This window comes from Lytechinus variegatus, chromosome 3 (genome assembly GCF_018143015.1).
Source record: "Lytechinus variegatus isolate NC3 chromosome 3, Lvar_3.0, whole genome shotgun sequence".
Classification (NCBI taxonomy): Eukaryota; Metazoa; Echinodermata; class Echinoidea; order Temnopleuroida; family Toxopneustidae; genus Lytechinus; species Lytechinus variegatus.
Window position 1 is genome coordinate 10,750,978 of NC_054742.1, and position 20,487 is coordinate 10,771,464.

At 34.4% G+C, this 20,487-nt stretch overlaps 1 protein-coding gene across 1 annotated transcript; it reads right to left on the minus strand.

Moving 5' to 3' along the window:
* Positions 1–1,751: 1,751 nt before the first annotated feature.
* On the minus strand, positions 1,752–19,675 carry LOC121410199 (laminin subunit beta-1-like; the record flags this gene model as incomplete). The annotated part of the gene is given in 20 exon segments (XM_041602126.1): positions 1,752–3,853; positions 5,176–5,332; positions 6,270–6,446; positions 6,962–7,103; positions 7,765–7,885; positions 8,203–8,434; positions 8,881–9,057; positions 9,542–9,777; positions 10,041–10,225; positions 11,286–11,469; positions 12,896–13,087; positions 13,495–13,591; positions 14,238–14,458; positions 14,906–15,130; positions 15,613–15,776; positions 16,137–16,368; positions 17,049–17,192; positions 17,710–17,902; positions 18,667–18,787; positions 19,548–19,675. Coding segments are annotated over 20 exon segments (3,483 nt in total), but the record flags the coding sequence as incomplete, so codon positions are not given.
* Positions 19,676–20,487: the final 812 nt, after the last annotated feature.

Here is a 20,487-nt window from a genome sequence, read left to right on the forward strand (position 1 = left end):
GGGGTAAGTTGAGCCACCACCCCAGACATTGTGGTAGTGTCATGGACCTATCCATGTATGTATTGATGATCCATTACATAACCCTTAACCCCACCACATTGTTTTTAACTTTGATACAAAAAGTACTATTTTAGAGGCGAAATACAAATTTCAGCCAAAAAAGTAAGAGTGTGAAATAGATCAGTGCTTTTTACCCACATACGTCTTTAAATATATATTATAAAGACATAAGAACAATATTGTTAGTCCAGGTATGGATTCCCATTCCTGTCACAGTCTTTACATGATGGATGCATAAGAAATGTGGAAATATTGTTTTAAATTCGGACTGGGGGATTTGAGCCAGCAAACATGGGGCGAGTTGAGCCATGATAATTCTTATGGCAATGTATAAAAAAAAAACCTTTAAAAGCCATTGATATGCAGGCAGAAAGGAGCAAATTCACATGACAGTTCTTTCACTTTCAGAGGATGTTAGTATTTATAGAGAATTAGCAAGTGAAAATGTTAAAGCTCGATTTCCGAGCTGAAATATGTTTTGTATATTGACTTCAACGTTTGGTATATTAAGCTCCATATTGATCAAGACATGTAAATCACTCAAAAGGCTATGCGAGAGCAAAGCGCAAGCAAAAATTTATATAGTGACATGAAAGATCTTTTAAATTATTTTCCAAGTCATCCCCTCATCTTATTCACTCGTCTTCCTCCTCTTATGTTTCTCCTCTGTTTTCCCTTCTTCTTTTTTGTTCTTTCTATCCCCATTTTTTTTTTGCTCCGCCAGTGGGGGGGGGGCCTCTGCATCCGCCTATGAATAAGATACCTAAAAGAAAATGGTCAAGCAATAACAAGGTACCGTTTTTGTTTTAATTTTTATAATGCTTAATCAAAAATTTATCAAATTAAGATATTTTACAAGCTGGACTTACTAAACACTTTTGTTGACAATCATGAATACACAAATTTGTGTGTTTACCCTGCCGTAGCTATGGTAAGCAATCCATAAAGTCTCATTAAATTTACGGAAAACAAGTATATACTTTTAGAACGAAGGTATGTTATTCTTTGGCCTTTTTGTTTAATGGGTGTGTAAATTAAAAAAAAACAAGTCGTGGAACTTAATTTTGAATAATAATATTAATGTACATTTATATAGCACTTATCCCAATAATTTCTAAGCGCTTAACATTTATATCTTAACGTAATACATGTATAAGGATTATTAAGAGCATAATAAATTATATCGCATTACGTTGCATAATATTTCATTGAATTACATTTTTCCCTTTGAAATTTGGATGTCTGCCAAGCAACTATCTTGGTATCATTTCTTCAAATCGTTTTCACTTTAGCTGTGAATGAAGAACAATCAAAGGTTATACCAAATTGGAAAAAAGGGACTCTAAGCTTTACAATCATGGGTAATTTGTCTATTGTATTTGAAGTTCAGATATGATAAATCATGAATACTGTCAGTTTTGTGGGACGAACTGCACATATATATCTGAATGATCAAATATATATAAAAAAATTCTGATCTTCCAGTTCATACCCAGATTTGTATTTGTTTTAAGGATCCAATGAAATGTGATTGTGTAGTTATACAAGAAGGTGCGAAGTTGACAGCGTTCATCCGCTTTCTCACTTTCTTTGATAACTTTACCTCCTTTAGTATTGAAGAATGATCAATTTAAAATTCACTCACTCTTAATTCATGCATACTCATAAAGAAAAATAAATACACAGATCAGTTTATTTACATGAAAAGGGTTTATTAAAAATTTGCCAGATACATGAATTAATTTAATTTTCTTGATAGAAAACTAAAAACTGTTGCATAGTTATGAATATCCTTGTTGCAAGCCAGTATGAAAGCCCATTCTAATTAGTAATAACACATGGAAGCCAGTGATTTCCAAAAAAAAATATGGATTCACATATATCTATCTAACCAAGGAATAGAATGAACATGATACTGCATTAAAGTGAGAGGGCAAGAGATCATCTTTCCCCAAAAGATATTTTATGAGAACATTAAAGAGATAAAATTCAAATGATTAGATGAGAAATTATCTTAGCAGTACCGATATCTGACTAAGCCTCTCTGATGATACACAATATTATTCTCTAAAAGTCTGTGTGATATCCATTGTGTCTTTGTAAATTATTAGGAATCCAATCATATCTAATTCTGATTGTTTTACTCCAATTGCTGGGAAATATGTATTCAGCATGATCAGGCACTGAGATAAAGAATGGATAAATTAGAAAAGAAAGTACTCAAACATGGAAAATCTAATCCTAGAGTCAAACATAAATAGATAACAGATATGATACCAACAAGTAAATAAACAAACTACATATTATAAGCACCCAATCGCATTATACCATATAATACATACACAAATATTTTCAAACAACATTCGATAATGTCATTTTGCATTAAACTGACTGGTATTTTCAAATTCTGTACAGAAATTAGAAACTTAGATCTATGAATTGATATCTACTGATTAAATAGTTATTATTATGTATACAAACTTCAAAAATGTTCACATTTACTCCAACATTCTGTTTTGTACATTAAACTAAAAAAAACACTCAAAATTTAAACCATGATTATTTGTTATCTTAAGACATTATCCATTTCATGAATCTATCAAGGTTAGAATAAGGTATCACTGATTAGATAGGGTGAGAGGGAATAAATATGGCAGTGACATTACTTAATTTTCATGCAAGTTTTAATCATGCTGAAGTAAATCAACATTGGAGATTGAACAATATCAGGATGACAATTTGGTGGTAGGGGCTTGTACCCAGCCTCTGTCATCTTGATATACATTACCAATAATTTGTCCAATAGAAAACCATTTCATATACAACCAATTCACCAAAGATAATTTTCTTTTTTTTCCTGAACTATCAACAATAAATGTACAGTGAGTTGTGGGAATATAGTAAAAGGTATTATCTTAATCTGCAAAAAAAACAGTAAAATGCAAATAACTTACTGAGCACCATAGTGAAAATACCTAGTCATATAAATCAATCATCTCTATATCTATGAAGTCTTGCTTTTGATAGAAATGTGTAAAAATACAAACACAACCAACACTGATGCTGATATGAATCTACATTTATTTAAGCATAAAATATGTAAAGTAAAAAATACACCATTTTATCAAAATACATTCAGTGTAGCCTCTTATCCTACATCAAAGGTAGAAAACTTTACTCTGCAGAAAATTGAATGATATAGCACACTATAATGGTCTTATTTTAGAGTAGGTGTGTAACTTTTAGTTGATATCAAGTAAGAATAAGGAATAATGCCTCTAGAGTGCGCCAGTGAAGGCTTTAAATTGGAAATCAGACTCTATTATTTCTCAATGGTTGGAAGGAATAGATCCATAAATGAACCATTTTATCACTCTTCAATGTTCATATGAAATTGCATTCAAAAGTTTGGAGAATGGGAAAATGAATGACATGAATACTATGTATTTATCACATCTTATCTCAACCTAATATAATCAGATGTAATCCAACTATATAACCAACAAAGGTAATATGAATGAGTCCTGAACTGAGTCAATAACTACTGAACTATTTAAGAGGTGTTTGATGACTATGTGCTACAATTTTTTTTTATGAGAAGAGCAATTTTATCATTATTTTAACAATATGGATTTCTTTTATGGGGGTGTAGGACTCTCTGTGCAGCTCCTATAGTAAGCTGCCTTTTCTTGTATATCTTGTAGTATCTGCATCATTTTCATATTCAATGCATTGATTTCGGCTGTTAGGTCGTGTAGGGTGGCATTGTTGTTGTTAAAGGTCTGTTGCATACCTGTTTAAAGATAAACAAAAAAGAAAATTGACATTGCGTCATGGACAAGCATGACTGACAGACAGCGGCGTACCTAGGATCGTCGCATCGGGGGGCATCAGCAAAAATTTTAGGTTACTTATGTGGGCGCGTGGAGCATGCTCACTAGCCAGGTACTTGACCTAACCTACTAAGACATCTTAAGGACTGCGCCATCAAAAGGATTGATCTCACTAATCAAATAACGCGAGCGCAAAGAGCGAGCTGAAATTTTTATATGTAGTGACTCCAAACAGAAACATTTTAAGGACTTTTTTGGAGGAATTTATGAAGAGCATATCTCAGTCATCTAATGCGAGCGCCAAGCGAATGCTGATTTTTGTAGAATTACAACATAACACACGAAAGAAGTTCTGGTACATGATACTTATCTCATTGTATAATCAACTATTGCGAGCTGACAAAAACTATTGCAAACTGACAAAAAAATTTTGTTTTACTCTTTATTTTTGTTTGAGCTCAAATAATTTTTAGATCATGATAAAGCTGAATATCTATGCTTTAAATGGTATAGGTTTCAGAAAAGAATTGGTTTAACCAGGTCAAGATCACACTTTTCAATGGCCAAGTACATTAAGCAGCTTGAAAACAAGAATACTGCGCTCTGATTGGTCAAAGAGATCACACACTCAACGGCTGGGTTCTTGGCAAGGTCACACTACCCATGTGGTAATCTCATCAAATTAGCCGCACTTGTTGTTTTTAAGCCTTATCCAGCCAATCAGATCTCTAGATTTCATGCTACTCCAAAATTTTAGAAATCTCGTCTTGTACCTTTGTGGGAAAAGTGCGATCTTGACCGATTAAAATGTGCCACATATTAAAGCTGACATTGTGAGAAAGTACATAAATTCAGCTTTGTGGTGCTATAGATATCTTTGAAGCTCAAACTAAAAAAGTTTTGCACAATTTGCAAAAAAAAAAACAAAGGGGAAGAAAATTCAGTTTTGATGCACATTTTCAGGCCTAAAATTCACTCATTTATCAAAATATTTTATAAAAAAATAAATGACCAATATGAAAAAGAAACATTTACTTTGTCCAATTGTGCAAAGATATTTCATTTGACTTGAGAGTAAAGTAGGTAAATTCTTAAAGAAAGAAAATCTCATGATTCACAAAATTTTGCATGGAGGATTATTCAGGAATGAGAGGATTTGGATGAATCTGGCTTATCTGCTCATTAGCATAGGGACCTGCAGTCTTACTGAAAGGTATTTTGACAGCTCACAGATTTAATCCTTGTTTGCCTATAGTAAATGAATACATTATTCATGACTTACCCAAAAGCTCTTCATAGTCTTCAGTGATCTTTTCTTCAAATGCAATGACATTTAAGAAAAGATCATCTGCGCGACCTTTAGCTTCATCGACCTCAGCGACCTTCGCCATGACCTCATCGGATGTTTGATTGAAGTCTTGCTCAATAGCATCAACTCTCTGTCAACAAAGAAGGAGTATAGCTTGCATTATGAATGGCCTCTAAAATACACCCCCCCCCCTCCCCTGCAAAAGATCTCAGTGATGAAAACTAGCATAAAAGTTGCACTGTTAATTACCGACTGATTATCAATTTTTTTAAAACAATGTCATTTCTAAATTGCATTAATTATGCTAATCCATGCATGAAATCTGTTGTGTATTAATGATCCTAAAATCAATTTTATCAGAATCAAAACTAAATGGATTCTCATTGCATGCAATCATATTTATGCCTCTACCATTGCCACATCAAGAAAATATTTTTTTACTTCTAAAATTATCAATATTACACACCTTACTTCTAAAATGATCAATAATGACCTCTGTAACCATTGACCTTGCAACCCAAAGGAGTTAATCAGTTCATTAAAAAATTGCATACAGGAGACAAGTTTGAAAAGGATTCCTTACACAGTTCTTCAATTGTTGCAAGAAAGAAATATTTTCAGGTATGTTACTACTACGACCTTTGACCTCATGACCCCTGAATTTAATTGGATCATTGTCCATCAAATATGTATACATGAATCAAGTGTATAGTTCCTCCCTCAAGTAATTCTTCAGTTATTGTGAGAATGACATAATTAAATGTATATCATCACCTCTGTGACTTTTACACTTAATGCCCCAAAACTAATCAGATCATCATCACTCCTGGGAACCTCAGGTTACCACTTACGGTGGACATAGGCATGAAAGCTAGGAGATACTCAAAGATGGCAATGATACAAGATTTCAAATATCATGCCAGTCATTATTTGAAAATTTAAGAAGTTTGGTGCGAAATTTTTACTGCGAGCAGTCCATCTAGTTTGAATGAAGTTAGTCAGTTCATTCCCCAGCTTACAAAGGTATAGAACCATTACAATGAGCAATGACTGAACATTTTACTTACGCCTGCAGCATCTTGGGCTTGATTCTCAGCCATTTGTGCCAAGTTAACAGCTTGGTTGACCTTTTCCTTGTTATCTGTGACCTTGAGCTGTACACCTTCTAGCTGCTCTTTCATATCTTCTATATCATTAAGAAGACCTTCAGATTTATCTCTAGCATTGCCAGCTTCAGATTCAATCTGGATATAGAAATCAAAGGAAAAAGGATCCAATCGTATCACATTGAATTAACACACATCTACATACTAAATTTCTACAAAGATTGCTCTTTGTACAACCTATTTTGGTCAATGTGGCTCAGTCATAGAGTGTCTGCCCCATGAATGGAAGGCCATGGATTCAATCTATCACCTTTGCTGATAGATCAGCAAGTAGTGACTGACTCCTGCTTATGATCACTACAGTGGACTATCATCTGAATTGTGACATATTTAATATACTTCATGATTGACAATATTCATTGTGCACTGTGATGCATCAATCAATGATACAATGCTGTCAAGGAAAGTAAAACATGTTACCTACATTGCAAGAGGTGAATACCTGTCAAAGACACATTACAAATTGCCCGTTGCAATCACCAATTGTGATAATTAAAAATGAGATGTTACAGATTGCTACTGGTGATAAAGCACAATCCATGAGTGATTATAATGCCTGAAAATGTGTTTAGTTCATGCCCATTGTTCCTTACCTGAACAAGAGCATCTTGTGCATCATTGATGTCTTTGGTAGCATTCCTGATTGCTTGATCAGCTACATCCTGTGCATCCCTAGCTTGATCTAAAGCACGTCTAACACCTTCAGCAGAAGCCAGTACTTCTTCAGCGAACTCCCTGTACAAAACAACAACAAAACATTATGTCAAAATCTATCTGGCAAATGGGTTATTTCAAGTTAAGTGTAAAACTTTTGGTGTTGGTGTTTCTTACAGAGGCACAGCACCAAAATAAGGCTGTATGGTCCTGGGACATGTCTCACAAGGTGTTGAGTTATCGATTATATGAATTGGAACATTTATATAGTAAACTCAGATTAGGTGTTGAAGCTGTGAAAGACTTTGAAACTGGGACCATCTGGGTATATGAATATATGTCTGCCCTGGAAGATTATTTGAACATGATTTGGGTAGAGCTCAATAATTCATTTTCAAGAAATAATAAACAAAGTAAAGAAACCCCATCAAGGTAGAATAGAAGATATGATTGGTATAGAAAGATCTCTGGGAAAGACAAAAGTGATTTTCCAATGGTTTAATCATCTACTTATATTTCTTAAAAACAAGATGATGGACTAGTACCCTTTGGAAGAGCATTAATCCTCATTCATGAAAGCAGTCAGTCATCTGGTCCATATTCATAAAATATAACAAGTCCAGTTAATCAACAAATTACATAGGCCCTTATAAAGGTTTAATAATCATGGTTCCTGGTTGTTCATGAAAGCAATAACAAGACAAAAATAACCATCACTAAAAAAGTGATAAATGAAAACTACCTGGCAGCATCTGCTCTTTCTTTGAGGTCATTGACACGTTCAAGGTCATCTCTAGTAGCTGCGATGATCTCATCAATATTCTCCAAGGTTGCAATAATATCTTCGATCTGTTCCGCAAGGTCTGTTTAAATTTACAAGAATATCACTGCATTTTGTAATGATACACCTTTATCCTACATTTTACACATAGTCCATTTTGAAGTACATGACATTGAATAAAGATATCACTCATGATGATCTGATGCTGATAAATTAATTCATACTTGTTTCCATGTTTATGTATGAGTGTTAATAAAGCCATTCATTCTCATGATTCTCTTCAATAATCACAATTCTAAGTTTCAATTTCCAAATACTCATTCAATAATACCACTAAATCAACCTATATTACAGGAATAGTATTATTGTAGCACTGACATAGATAGGTCTCACATTTACCTTCAATTTCTTCTGGTGAAAGAGAAATCTTGGTATTGAGTGTGTCATTGACAAGCATTCTAACATCTTCAGGCTCTGATTTAACTCGTCCTAGGAAGTCTGTGATATTTTTGATGAGATCTTTGATGTTGATTTGTCCTTCTTCTGCTTCTTGTTTAGCTAAGAGTGCTAGATCATATGCTTGTTGGGCTAACTCCTGTGCCTCACCAGTCTTGTTTTTAGCTTGCATCATCTACGACGACCAAAATAAAACAATTCAATAACCACTTAATCAGATAAACCAAATTGACGAAATATTTCTTATTACATAATTGTCATACAAATCCTCCTACCGAGGTATACCACTGTATATAAAATCATTGATGTTGTTGTATTGTGTTTTCAAAATATTTTCAAAAGTCATAATAATCCTCATTATCAATCACCACCATCATCATCATCAAAATCACCATCATCATCATCATTGTTGTTGCCATCGTCATCATCATCATCACCACCACCACCAACACTGCCACCACCATCACTACCACTGTCATCATTACCATCAAGTCATTAAGCATCAAATAACAGACTACTAAACTTGTGTATTTGACTAAATAAAACTTTGGCATAACAGGTAACTCATTGTGATGAGTCTTAAACTAATGAACAATTCATTTTTTTTTGTAATGTTGATACCTCATCCAGCATGCTATTAGCCTCCTCTTCTTTCTGATCAAGTTTCTGGTCTGCTTCTCTTGCTCGTCTGTGTGCTTCTTCTGCTTTCTGTACAGATCCTCCACATCCCAGTCCTCCACATTGACCACAGCTAGCTCCTCCACAATTATCACAAGAATCTCCAGGTGACCCACAGATCTAGTACAAATACCACAATTGTCAATTCATCAGGTCATTCTCGAATTGAATGGTCTGGCCAATTCCTGTTTATATTGCAGAATTAATCCAGCAAATGACCATAAATTGGCAAAAATTGCTTTACATAAACTAGCACCAATATGTTACTCAAAGTTTAGAGGATAATAATCCTTCATCCTGTCATAGGTTCAAAATGAGTATTGAGCTGTTTGAAACAAAATGGTCCATTTACTTTTGATGCAGTAAACTAACAATTATGCAAAATACATGAGAAAGAGCAAAAGTTCCACATGCACTTTGCCAAATTCATCAAATTCAATCCTGTTAAAAATTCAACTCATTTGAAGTATTAAAACAACATTAACTAGAGAAATGAAGAATAGAAACAAAAAGTGTACTTTTTATTAATCACAAGAATATTGACCAAATAAGACATCATATAACTCCTTGTCACAAATTGGTTAAGCAGAGATTGATATCAAACCTTTTCATTGAGTCCTGTCAGAAGTCCTTCTAATCCAGTCAATTGATTATCCACATCATCCAATCTATCCAGATACCCTTGTCTCTCTTGCTCAAGGGCAGCATTCCTTTCACCAATCAAGTTTTCTACCTCTTGACGAACTGCTTCTGATTGGTCTAGAGTAGGTTGGGTTCCATCAACACGATCCTCAGCAGCACGCGATAGGTTTTGACTTCTAAGGATGCTGTTCATGGCACCTTCATTAATAAAGCACAATCAATTCTACTTCAACCATGTGCTGACACAGATTGTATTGTTCATGTTGGAGTAGAAACTAAGTTATATGGCACATTCTAACTTTGAAGATTCTTGAAATAAATATCACTTTGTTTGATATGAAGCATTTTATTCTCCAACTAAAATTCATCCATATCATTCACTAACAATGACACTACTATATGTTTATTACAATAGAAACAATACATTCCAATAAAGTAACTCTTATCAATGAGATATATACCTTCTACATTTGCTGTTCCAAAATCATAACTTTCCCTCTGTAAATTCTCAGCATCTGCTTTAAGTTCATCAGCTTCTCTTTCCAGTAGGTCAAGTTCACGGTTAGCGCGAGCAATGTTGCCACGTGTACGCCTTTGCATATCTTCTAACCCTAGTACTTCCTCATGGTAACGTTCAAGAGTATCTCTGTTAAAAAAAAGTATGAGTTCATTTCTATCTTTGTCAAAATGCTCAACAATCATATAAATATAAAAGATGACATACATTTTAATGTTTTGTTAAAGGGCAAGTCCACTCCCCCACAAAAATTTCTGAAAATAAATAGAAAAAAAGCTTAATGCTTAATATTGTTTGATAAAAATGATGTTAGATGAGAATGTTGACATTTTAAAATTATGCTTATTTTTTACAAAGTACTTATACACACAAAGCAGGGACATGCAAATGAGTTGATTATGTCACTTACTCACGATATCTTTTATATCTAATTGTTTCAATTATACAGTATTCCAATTTTTGCAGATTTTGACAGACTCTTCATAAAAATCACAATAGTTTTCAAAAATGACAATTCCTTATTTTGAAGGAGGAATAACTCGTTTCACATCATAGTAAGGAGAAAATTAGAACATCTAATATAGCATATAATAAAATAAAAAAGAAATAGTGAGTAGGTGACATTCTTGTTTCCTGCATTTCCATACAAACAAAGATGAGCATATATTTTTTTTATAGAATAAGACAAAACTTTAAAATGTACAACCTGTCTTACTTTGATGAAATTTTAGGCATTAAGATTGTTTGATTTTCTCCTTTTAATAAATAAGAATTTTGTTAGAGCGAAGTTACACTTTGATGGATGAACAAGAAAATATGATGTACAGGCATTTGCATTTTATGTAAATTTATGATTGGACAAAGGTCTTATATAGGATAACTTCAACAAAATAAGTTTACTATAGGACAGAAGTTCAGTTAAACTCCTGTTGTGGGAAAAAGTAAAAACAATTTATATTACAAGCATTCACATTATTTCCATTATATTTAGGAAGGATGATATATATAGGAAGGATAATATTTATATAATGATGAAGATGACAGTGATAATGGTGAAAATGAAGGTCATGATGATGATGGTCATGGGAGAGTATTTGGTGATGATTAAATTTTACCTACTTTGTATATTTTCCTTTGTATTGTATATAATTATTCAATGTCATATATGGTATAAGCTTTGAAACTGTACCTGATATCATCCAGTTCACTCTGAATGTTAACTACATCATTTTCTGTGACAGAGGGAGCACCTCGGATCAAAGATTCGGCATACTCTACTAGATCTTCAAGACGATTAAACTCTCGATCATAGACACCAGATACTCCAGATACCTTGATGTTTTGTGCACGTGCGATCAAATCATAAGTCTCATCTGTAAGAAAAAAAATGAATAAAAAATTACAGAAAACTAATAGAAACTCAACTTTCTATTTTAAAGGCCAACTCTACCCCAACAAAAGTTGTTTTGAATAAAAAGATAAAAATCCAACAAGCATAACACTGAAAAATTCATCAAAATTGGATGTAAAATAAGAAAGTAATGACATTCTAAAGTTTTGCTTAACTTCACCACACAATTATATGCACATTTTAGTTGGTATACAAATGAGTAAACTGATGACGTCATCCACTCACTATTACTTTTGTATCTTACTATACTAAATATAAAAATATTCTAATCTTCTCCTCATTGTCAAGTAACAACAAATAATTCCTCTCTGAACATGTGGAATTAGCCTTGTGTAATACTATATGATTCAGTCAAGTTGGTCCTTATTGTCAAATCTGTAAAAATGAAATAGTGTATAATTCAAACAATAAAAACAAAAGTAATAGTAAGTGAGGGACATCATTGACTGACTCATTTTCATGTCACAGAGTTGTGCATATAACTGTTTTGTGAAAAATAAGCAAAACTTTAAAATGTCATAACTTTCTTATTTTACATCCAATTTTGATGAAATTTTTAGCGTTATGCTTGTTTGATTTTTCTCTACTTATTCAGATCAATGTTTTTTCTGGGGTGGACTTGGCCTTTAATTACATGTGTGATGGGACAATCAAAACACAGATGTTAGCACGAATTACTAGAATGAAAGATTATATATTTTCTCAGTTTTAGTACAAAGTTTTGATGTCGTTTCAAAATCAATAACTCTGTAAATCATTTACACAGAATGAAGCATAGAAGAGAAAGCTTATAAATTTAAACAACTTTCAGAATTTAAACTGAATATACTATTATCTAACAGTTATGATTGTATTTTTTAATATAATGAGGCATATTGGCTCAGTCCTAGAGCCATGGTAATGCAATCCTCTAATGACTTGGGTTCCATTACACTTAACTCTTTACCTCAGACAAAACTGACCTAGTCTACATATCCTAGTCTACATATCACATTGTAAAGTGTATTTTATTTGCAATACACCAATCAAGAGTTACTGTGAGTTGAATGAGCATAATCCATGTGAAACCCATCTAAACATTGCACTCTAAACCCAGTGTGGCACATGAGGAATTATGTCTATGGCCGGGAAACAGTTAATACGTTAGTGCCCTTTGTCATTCATCTATACTACAAGGTCCTTCAGAGATGATGTTAAGCCTTTGGGCCTCTGGTTGCTCAATTCATACTATCTTCACAATCAGGTAAAAAAAAATCACCATTATGTTAGACATACATATTCCTTCATCACACGTTTGAAGTCTGTCACTTTCCTTCAAATATGATTTTTCCAACAGAATTCCATGCACATACACTTAAAATAGCAATATTAAATGATTATGAACTTACTCCTAAGAAGAAGAATGATACGATCCCACTCATCAAAGCACTCTCCACAGGGTTCACAACGTGGTAATTCTCCAGTAGTACCACGGGCACACTGGTCACATCTATATCCTGTCACACCAGGTAGACATACACACTGTCCTGTACCTCGTTCACATTGGCTGGTAGCAGATCCTTGAGGATCACAGTCACATTCTGTAATATCAATATCAATATAATCTCTTGTAAGAATGAATTAAAGGGGGGGGGGCCGGAATCAGAATAAAAAGCCTTGTTAAACTCTACCACAAGGAAATAGTATGCATATCGATACAATACTTTGCAAAAGGTCTACAGTCTGCCAATCATTTCATATCACAATGATCATGAATGGAAGGGGCAGTATATTGATTGCATATTTGTATACTCTTATTTCTTCCAATTAAAGAATCATGATTAAGAAAATAAGATAAATTTGCCAAATGCCATGACTGTATAAAAATAGATATATTTTCTTATACAAGATCCAATATATCAAACATAAAATTCATTACTAGTTCATGTGATTACACCTTTTGCTCTATCTTGTTTGTCTAATTCAAAATGGACAGACTGTAGCTTACCATAGCATCCTTCCCTAGGATCTCCCCAAAAGTTAGCTTCACAGTCACAGCACTCCCTTCCACCAAAGCCAGACCTACAGGCACACTGACCAGTGAACTGCAACATAAAAAAAACCCAGTCAAATAAAAATAGGAAGAATGAATAAAGTTCATCAAGTGTAATTCATGATTTTCTCATTACATCTTGTAAATCATTTGGTACCAGGTGTATGAAAAATGGATGCACGGGGATGTAAAGTCACAGCAAATTCTGCAAATGAACATTCCCGCAAAAAAGGCATTTTACAGGATTTTGTGTACAAAGAAATGAAATATAAAATTGCTACAACATACTGCTTATTTCGCATACTTTGAATATTTTTTCATTTAAATTCTATCTTAATCAATTTTTGAACACAATCAGACATATGTACAATGAGAAATAAAAAAAACAATAAAGAAAGGACATCAAAGAATGACTTCAACTTTTTTCATAAAGGACAACGTTTGATATATTTTTCTAATTAAGCTTGACGGTAAATTTGGAATTCTTTATATCAATTGGCTGTTGATGTCAAACATTTAGACCATGGTCTCCATCACTGGATGGTAAAATCAAATATGATAGTACTTATTATGCAAGCTGTGCTTATCTTGAGGGAGCCACAAGCTTCCAATGTAATTATCAATCATAAATATCTAATCATTTACAAGATTATCTGATATAATTCAAACAAGAGCAGGTAAATCTCTCAGCATCTTACCTCATCACATCTTGATGAGACAGCTCCATATGAACAGCAATTGCATGCCTCACATCCGGTACCACTGGCCAACTTCCAATGGTCTTGAGCACAGCGGTCACACTGTTGACCAAGTACATTAGGTAGACATGGACATTGACCAGAGACAGGGTCACAAACACCACAGTTATTATCAAGGTCACACTGTGAACGGTCAGTTCCAAGGACGTTACATTGGCAATCTACAGAGGAGAAAACAGAACTTCTTTATCAATCACACCATTCTTCACTCATCCCCCCCCAGCAAAATTTTTAACAAATTTCATTTCCAATTTTCTTGTAATCCGTGTAATATCTCCAAGAACAACATCTACGAGAGCTCATCATTTTTATCAACAATAAGTGACAGAATGTCTGTTAGAAGACATTGCAAAGTTTGTTTGAATAGTAATCTTTTTAGCCTCTGGAGTGTATAATAAATGTATGTCTCTTACAAAAATTCCTTACATGAAAGGAATTTCATTCATGAAAAAATATATATAGAAATGTCAGATTTTTTAAATATACATCTTCATACATATTTCTATACATCAGTTCATAGTAGGCAGTGTTCTCTGAAGACAAAAATGATATCACAACAATGAAGTGGAATAAAATTTTAAAAGTGGACTAAGAAGTAATATGCATACCTCTGCATGTTCGTTGGATTGCATCCCCATAGAATCCTGGGGCACATTCTTCACAGTTGAAACCAGCAGTGTTATAAAGACATTTCAAACATCGTCCAGTCCTTGCATCACAGTTGCCTGGTGTACTAGATAGAGTATTACCATTACAGTTACACAGGTTACAAACACCTCTGGGTTCAGTTGGGTTTCCAAAGTAGTTATTATCACACTGATCACAGCGGATACCTGATCAAACAAACAACATAAAAGGTGAGGTAAGGAGCAAATGACTTTATCTCAGAACATTTACATCAAGTGAATAAAGAACAAAACAGAATTTTCCATTTATATATTTATTCACCGACACTGACAATTCATACAGGAAACTATACTCAAAGAAATGTTATTTATTCAACCTAATCTTTACAGCCGATTGGTGTTTTTTTCCCCAAATAGCCATGATGAACAGCATATAGGGTCTAATTGTATTTGAATACATTTTAAATTCATCATGATTTATGCACCTAACTAAATTTCTATTCCAAAATTCTCTACCAAATATAGCTGCATTCTAGCAACCTCCAATGTTTTGTGTATGGTGGAATACTAGGACTAGCATACTATATTACATCTGTGTGTCTAATTATTTGAATAGTAAATAACTTGGTCTCTTTCCACATCATGTATCCTGTAAGATGGGATATATCAAATTGAGTATGGCTTCATACCTGTGTATCCAGCAAAACAATCACACTGAACAGTTTGAGTTCCCTGGTCTAGTTGGCAAGTCTCAGCAAATTGATTCCCGCTACCAGCTCCTCCCGGACAAAGACATGCCTGACATGGCAATGCGGAGCCTCTTGTGGGATCCCCATAGTAACCTCGCTTGCATCTGATTACATAAACAAAATGACATTCAAGATTATGTTTCATTATCGTTCTATGGCATACAACCAGGCTGTCGGGGTCAATCCAACTCATTTACAAATTAATAAATTAATCATGTCCTTAACGTAATGTTATACCTATACTGCAACAATAGGTGGTATGTAAATAATTTCTACAAAAACAAAGGTGGATTCATTTTACCGAGTACTTTAAGAGATTCCACAACTAGAATAAGAAATATCTTTTCAAAAATTCAGACCATATCTATATTCCTCATACACTGGCATCATAATATCATGAGAACTTATATACAAAGAAATCAGTGCCGGGTCATGCTCTGTGCTTGTTTTCTTCCTACATGTACCTTTCACATTCAAATCCAGCGGTGTTGCTTTGGCAATCAATACACTCTCCTGTACGTGGATCACAAAGGTCAGCGTGTCCATTGCAATTACAACGTTGACAGTTAGGGAAGTTCCAGTACCCTGGTTGGCATTCATTACATTGCTGTCCATATGTATTGGGTCTGCAGGGGCACTGACCTGTTAGCTGATTACAGAACTCATTCAATGAACCAGTTCCATCACAGTTACAAGCTATAGAAAGGGGTATAGAAAGAGAGATTACACTGACAATGTTAAAAAAAAGTCCCTAATTCATTAGAAATAGTCCTTTGAAAACTACATGGACGAATAAAAATTTACACCAATTTATTGACAACCAAGATCCTCACATGATGAATTGAAGAGGACTAAACATATGGATGTAAGGAATAACAGTTTAAACATTTGCATGTGAATGTTGCAAAATTGAACATTTGTACAATTACATTTGACAACTATAATAGTTTCTCTAAAATGAAGTTTCTCCTTCATCATTGCATCAGCTAATCTTTCTGATAGCTATCATTCTTAACCTTTACAAAATAACTATCAGTGTCAATGATGCAAAACGGAATGCAAAAAATCAAAGAAAATATTAGAGGATTAATAGTCTCCATGCAGAATTAATTCAGTAAACAAAAACGTGAAAACACTTTTAGCTCAATTTTTTTCTGGACAAATGTTGTTGCTACCCTGTTTACTAAGCTTCTGACTGCACACAACCTGAAATGTACTTTGTGCAAATCCATTAGGGGAGAATTTTATCATCAGGCAGTTACCAACAGTCACAGACCTGTGCTTTTAAGCCTTTCATAATCAATAAAAATCTTCAGATCTGACAACTTGATGTTAATGAAATGCTTATCAGGAGGATTAAGAATGGGTTTACTTACGAGTACATCCTTCAGGCCCAAAGCCATATGTTCCAGGAGCACACTGATTGCATGTACGGCCAATCACATTGGGTTTACACTGACATTGTCCACCAGTCTCATCACATATGTTGCTCAGTGAGCCAGCTGGATCACATTGGCAAGCTGGAAATATAAACATGAGATCAGTCAACATTCAAATGGCAATTCATTCAATGTGCCATTCAAACTTATATTTGAATTGTTTGTAATGCTGAGTCTGCTCTTGTTGAAACAAACATCAAATGCTAGCTAAAGGCAAGCAGAATGCCCAAGTAATTACTTACAAAACAATGCATTTGCTTCTGTTATTTTTGCTCTTATTGAGAATTGCATTTGGTTTCAACACTAGCAGTCATGTTAAATACATTCAAGGAAATCAAAGCCATACTGACCAACACAATTCTTTCTAACAAGGAATTGCAATTTTTTTCAATGAACATTTTCAAGCAAATAGCAAGAAAAGGGCTTGAAACGCACTTTCTTTAGTTAAGCATTCAGGCCAATAAACCAAACAGTCATACTCATCACTTTCATTTCTATTAAGTTAATATTTAGAAACAATAAGGAGAATTGCATTCTGGACCATTTCTCTATTATTAAAGATATCATATTCAAAGACAAGGATCATGAAGTGACTTACGAAGTGCACCATCAAAGGCAAGTGCAGACATGCTGAACATGAGCTCTTTACAGATATCAGATAGAGTTGCATGGTGAGCAGCCATGTGAGCTTCTCCACAACGATAATATTCCCATTGCTCACGACGGTATTGCTCAATTGGATCTGGTCCTTGGAAGATGGGATAGATGGTAGCCCTTGGCATCACAACCAACTACAAACGATGAGACAATAAAGAATAATCACACCCTTGGTGTACAAATGATAGTCACAATGATGAGGCTAACAATAAACACCAACATGACTTTGACATAGAAATTCTATCATCTCTGATGGATCAATGTGATGGATAAATAAGTTAGAAAGACACATGGCCAACTATTTAAAAAAAAATACTGGATGTTTTGTAGGCCTTATATATATCTCAGGCAGCTATTAATATTGCTGGAAAAAAGATATTGACAGAGCCTAGTCAAATATTCCAATTGGAATATAAGTTTATTCAGGATCTCTCTTATTTCTCCACTAATATTTTTGGTCAGTTACATAAACATGAGTGCTATAGAGGATTTCAGTGATATTCTGGGAGGATTATCTGGTCTGGTCTCACTTGCTTTCTTTTGGAGGCTGGTGCCCTTTAAGGCTTATTTACAATTTCTGTGAGTAGTGAGCTGACCAGGCTTGTCCCTTAAATTGTTGGTGAATGGAGCAGCAAGCAGGAGGGCACCAGGCCCCATCAGGGTGTAGCTAGGAATTATGTTGAGTGGTGCAAAACTGTATTCGAGGTAAAGATTGTACCTTTTCTACTATGCAATTTAACATCGATTTGTAGAAATTTGTTAAAATATTTATTTGTAATTTGTCTGAGTATACTATATACAACTGAACTGCTGCTAGAATAGTGCCATGAGCATCTTCGGACGGTGTGTGTGCGCTTCATAAAATTACACCATCAATATCATTATTATCATTACTTACTGAGTCAAGTAGAATTTGTGCATTGCTGTCCTGGTTATCAGAGCTGTATCGTGTGAAGTCTACTCGGATAGTATATGTCTTCCCAGTCTCAAGACACACTGGATTACTCAAGACAACATGTCTGGAAATAAACATATAATTTATTTATAAATTGTAATTATGACAGCAGGATCATTCATGCATTACCAGGGGGACTCCTCAATTATTTTCCACAGTCACTGGGAGTTTCGGCCTGTTAGAAAAAATACTACCTCTTGGTTGTGGGCCAGCAGTGCAAAGCACTACCTTCCCCACTGGTAACAGAAAAAAAAGGAAGAAAGAAAGAAATAAACGACAAGAAAAATATTGCTTAATTGCTGTTTACCCTCTTCCTTTGGACATACTTGGTCCAAATCCAAGCAGAACCCTTCTCTGCTGCCTCAGAAGCTGCCAAAACACCCTTCCACACCAGCAAACTGGGCACACAGAAACATTGGATGAATTCCTTGGTCTGAGACGTTTCTTGTAGGCATCAAGATCAACCTGTGGCTCATCATTCCCCCCCCCCCTCTTGGAAAGCCTTGAGAGTGTGTTTCGTTCTGTGTTTCTGTAGCCATTTAATATGGGTGCTCAAGAAAAAGAGCCGGTACCCTGAGTAGCTAACCAAGGCACCCCCTATTCAGTGTCTCCTGGCAGTCCACTAGCCTATCCCTGGTTGCCAGCCAGACTTTCCTGGCAGTCACTGGTACCCAGAAAAACAAGTTAAACAAACACGAGAATGCTGCTGCCTCATGCATTAAATATAATAAAGAAAAAGATATAAAGATACTAAAGAACTAAAGAATCAACTACTAAATAGCCAGTACACGAATATCAAATAAATCTGAATTGAATGTATTTACCTGCTTCCTGATGGCAAGGATGTAACAAGAAGGTCATCTTGAGGAATAGTATTACCACATACGCTCTGTGTTGGGATCTCACCAGGACGATTAATAGTGATCCTTACATCTTCCCAAACTCCAGGAAGCTGAAAGAAATATTCACTTTGGTTTATTATAAGGAAATATAACAAACTATAATGTGCTGATCAAGTTAATTTGGCCAGATTGATAGAACAAAGAGCAACCTGGTTCAGTTACTTTGCTCAGGCTTTCTACATAATCTGGACAAGTTCAAAATACTTTGGTAGGAAGCCACTCATAGTAGATTGACCCTGATTAGGGTAGACTGACCCTGATTTCCTTTGCCAAGCTACAGCTTGACTGGGCTAAAACAATTTGAAAAAAAATAAAAAAATAATAAATGGAGACTTTAACACTATTTATCATAAACAAATACAATAATATAAGTAAATTAAAAACATCAAAAAATGTTGGGGTAGCAATTAAAAAGAACACTGTCAAGAGTGTCAAAGCTTATAATTGATTAATAATTTCATGAAAATGATACAAAAAGTATGCAATGGTTCCAGGGCCATGAACAGCAATTACTCAATGACTGGTTATTATCCAATTCGTGCTACTTTCAATAAAAATTTGTTGGATATCTCAATATCATCACAAAACTGCATGGGTCAAAGGCAAAACTGTGTGCTCATAAACTAAATGCAAAAGGCATTTAGTGAAGTCGATTTAGCTGGAGTTAGATAATCATCGTTTTTTTTAACTCTTATTTCCACTATCACAGCCATAAAGTACAAAAGGGCAATTTATTAAGTCACACCTGGTATCAAAAACAATTTATTGCACAAAACACACTTTTGAAAAAGATGCTACTTGAATTAAATACTCGTAATAAGCTCCACAAAGATTGAGTGTACAAGTTGGTGGAAGACGGGAA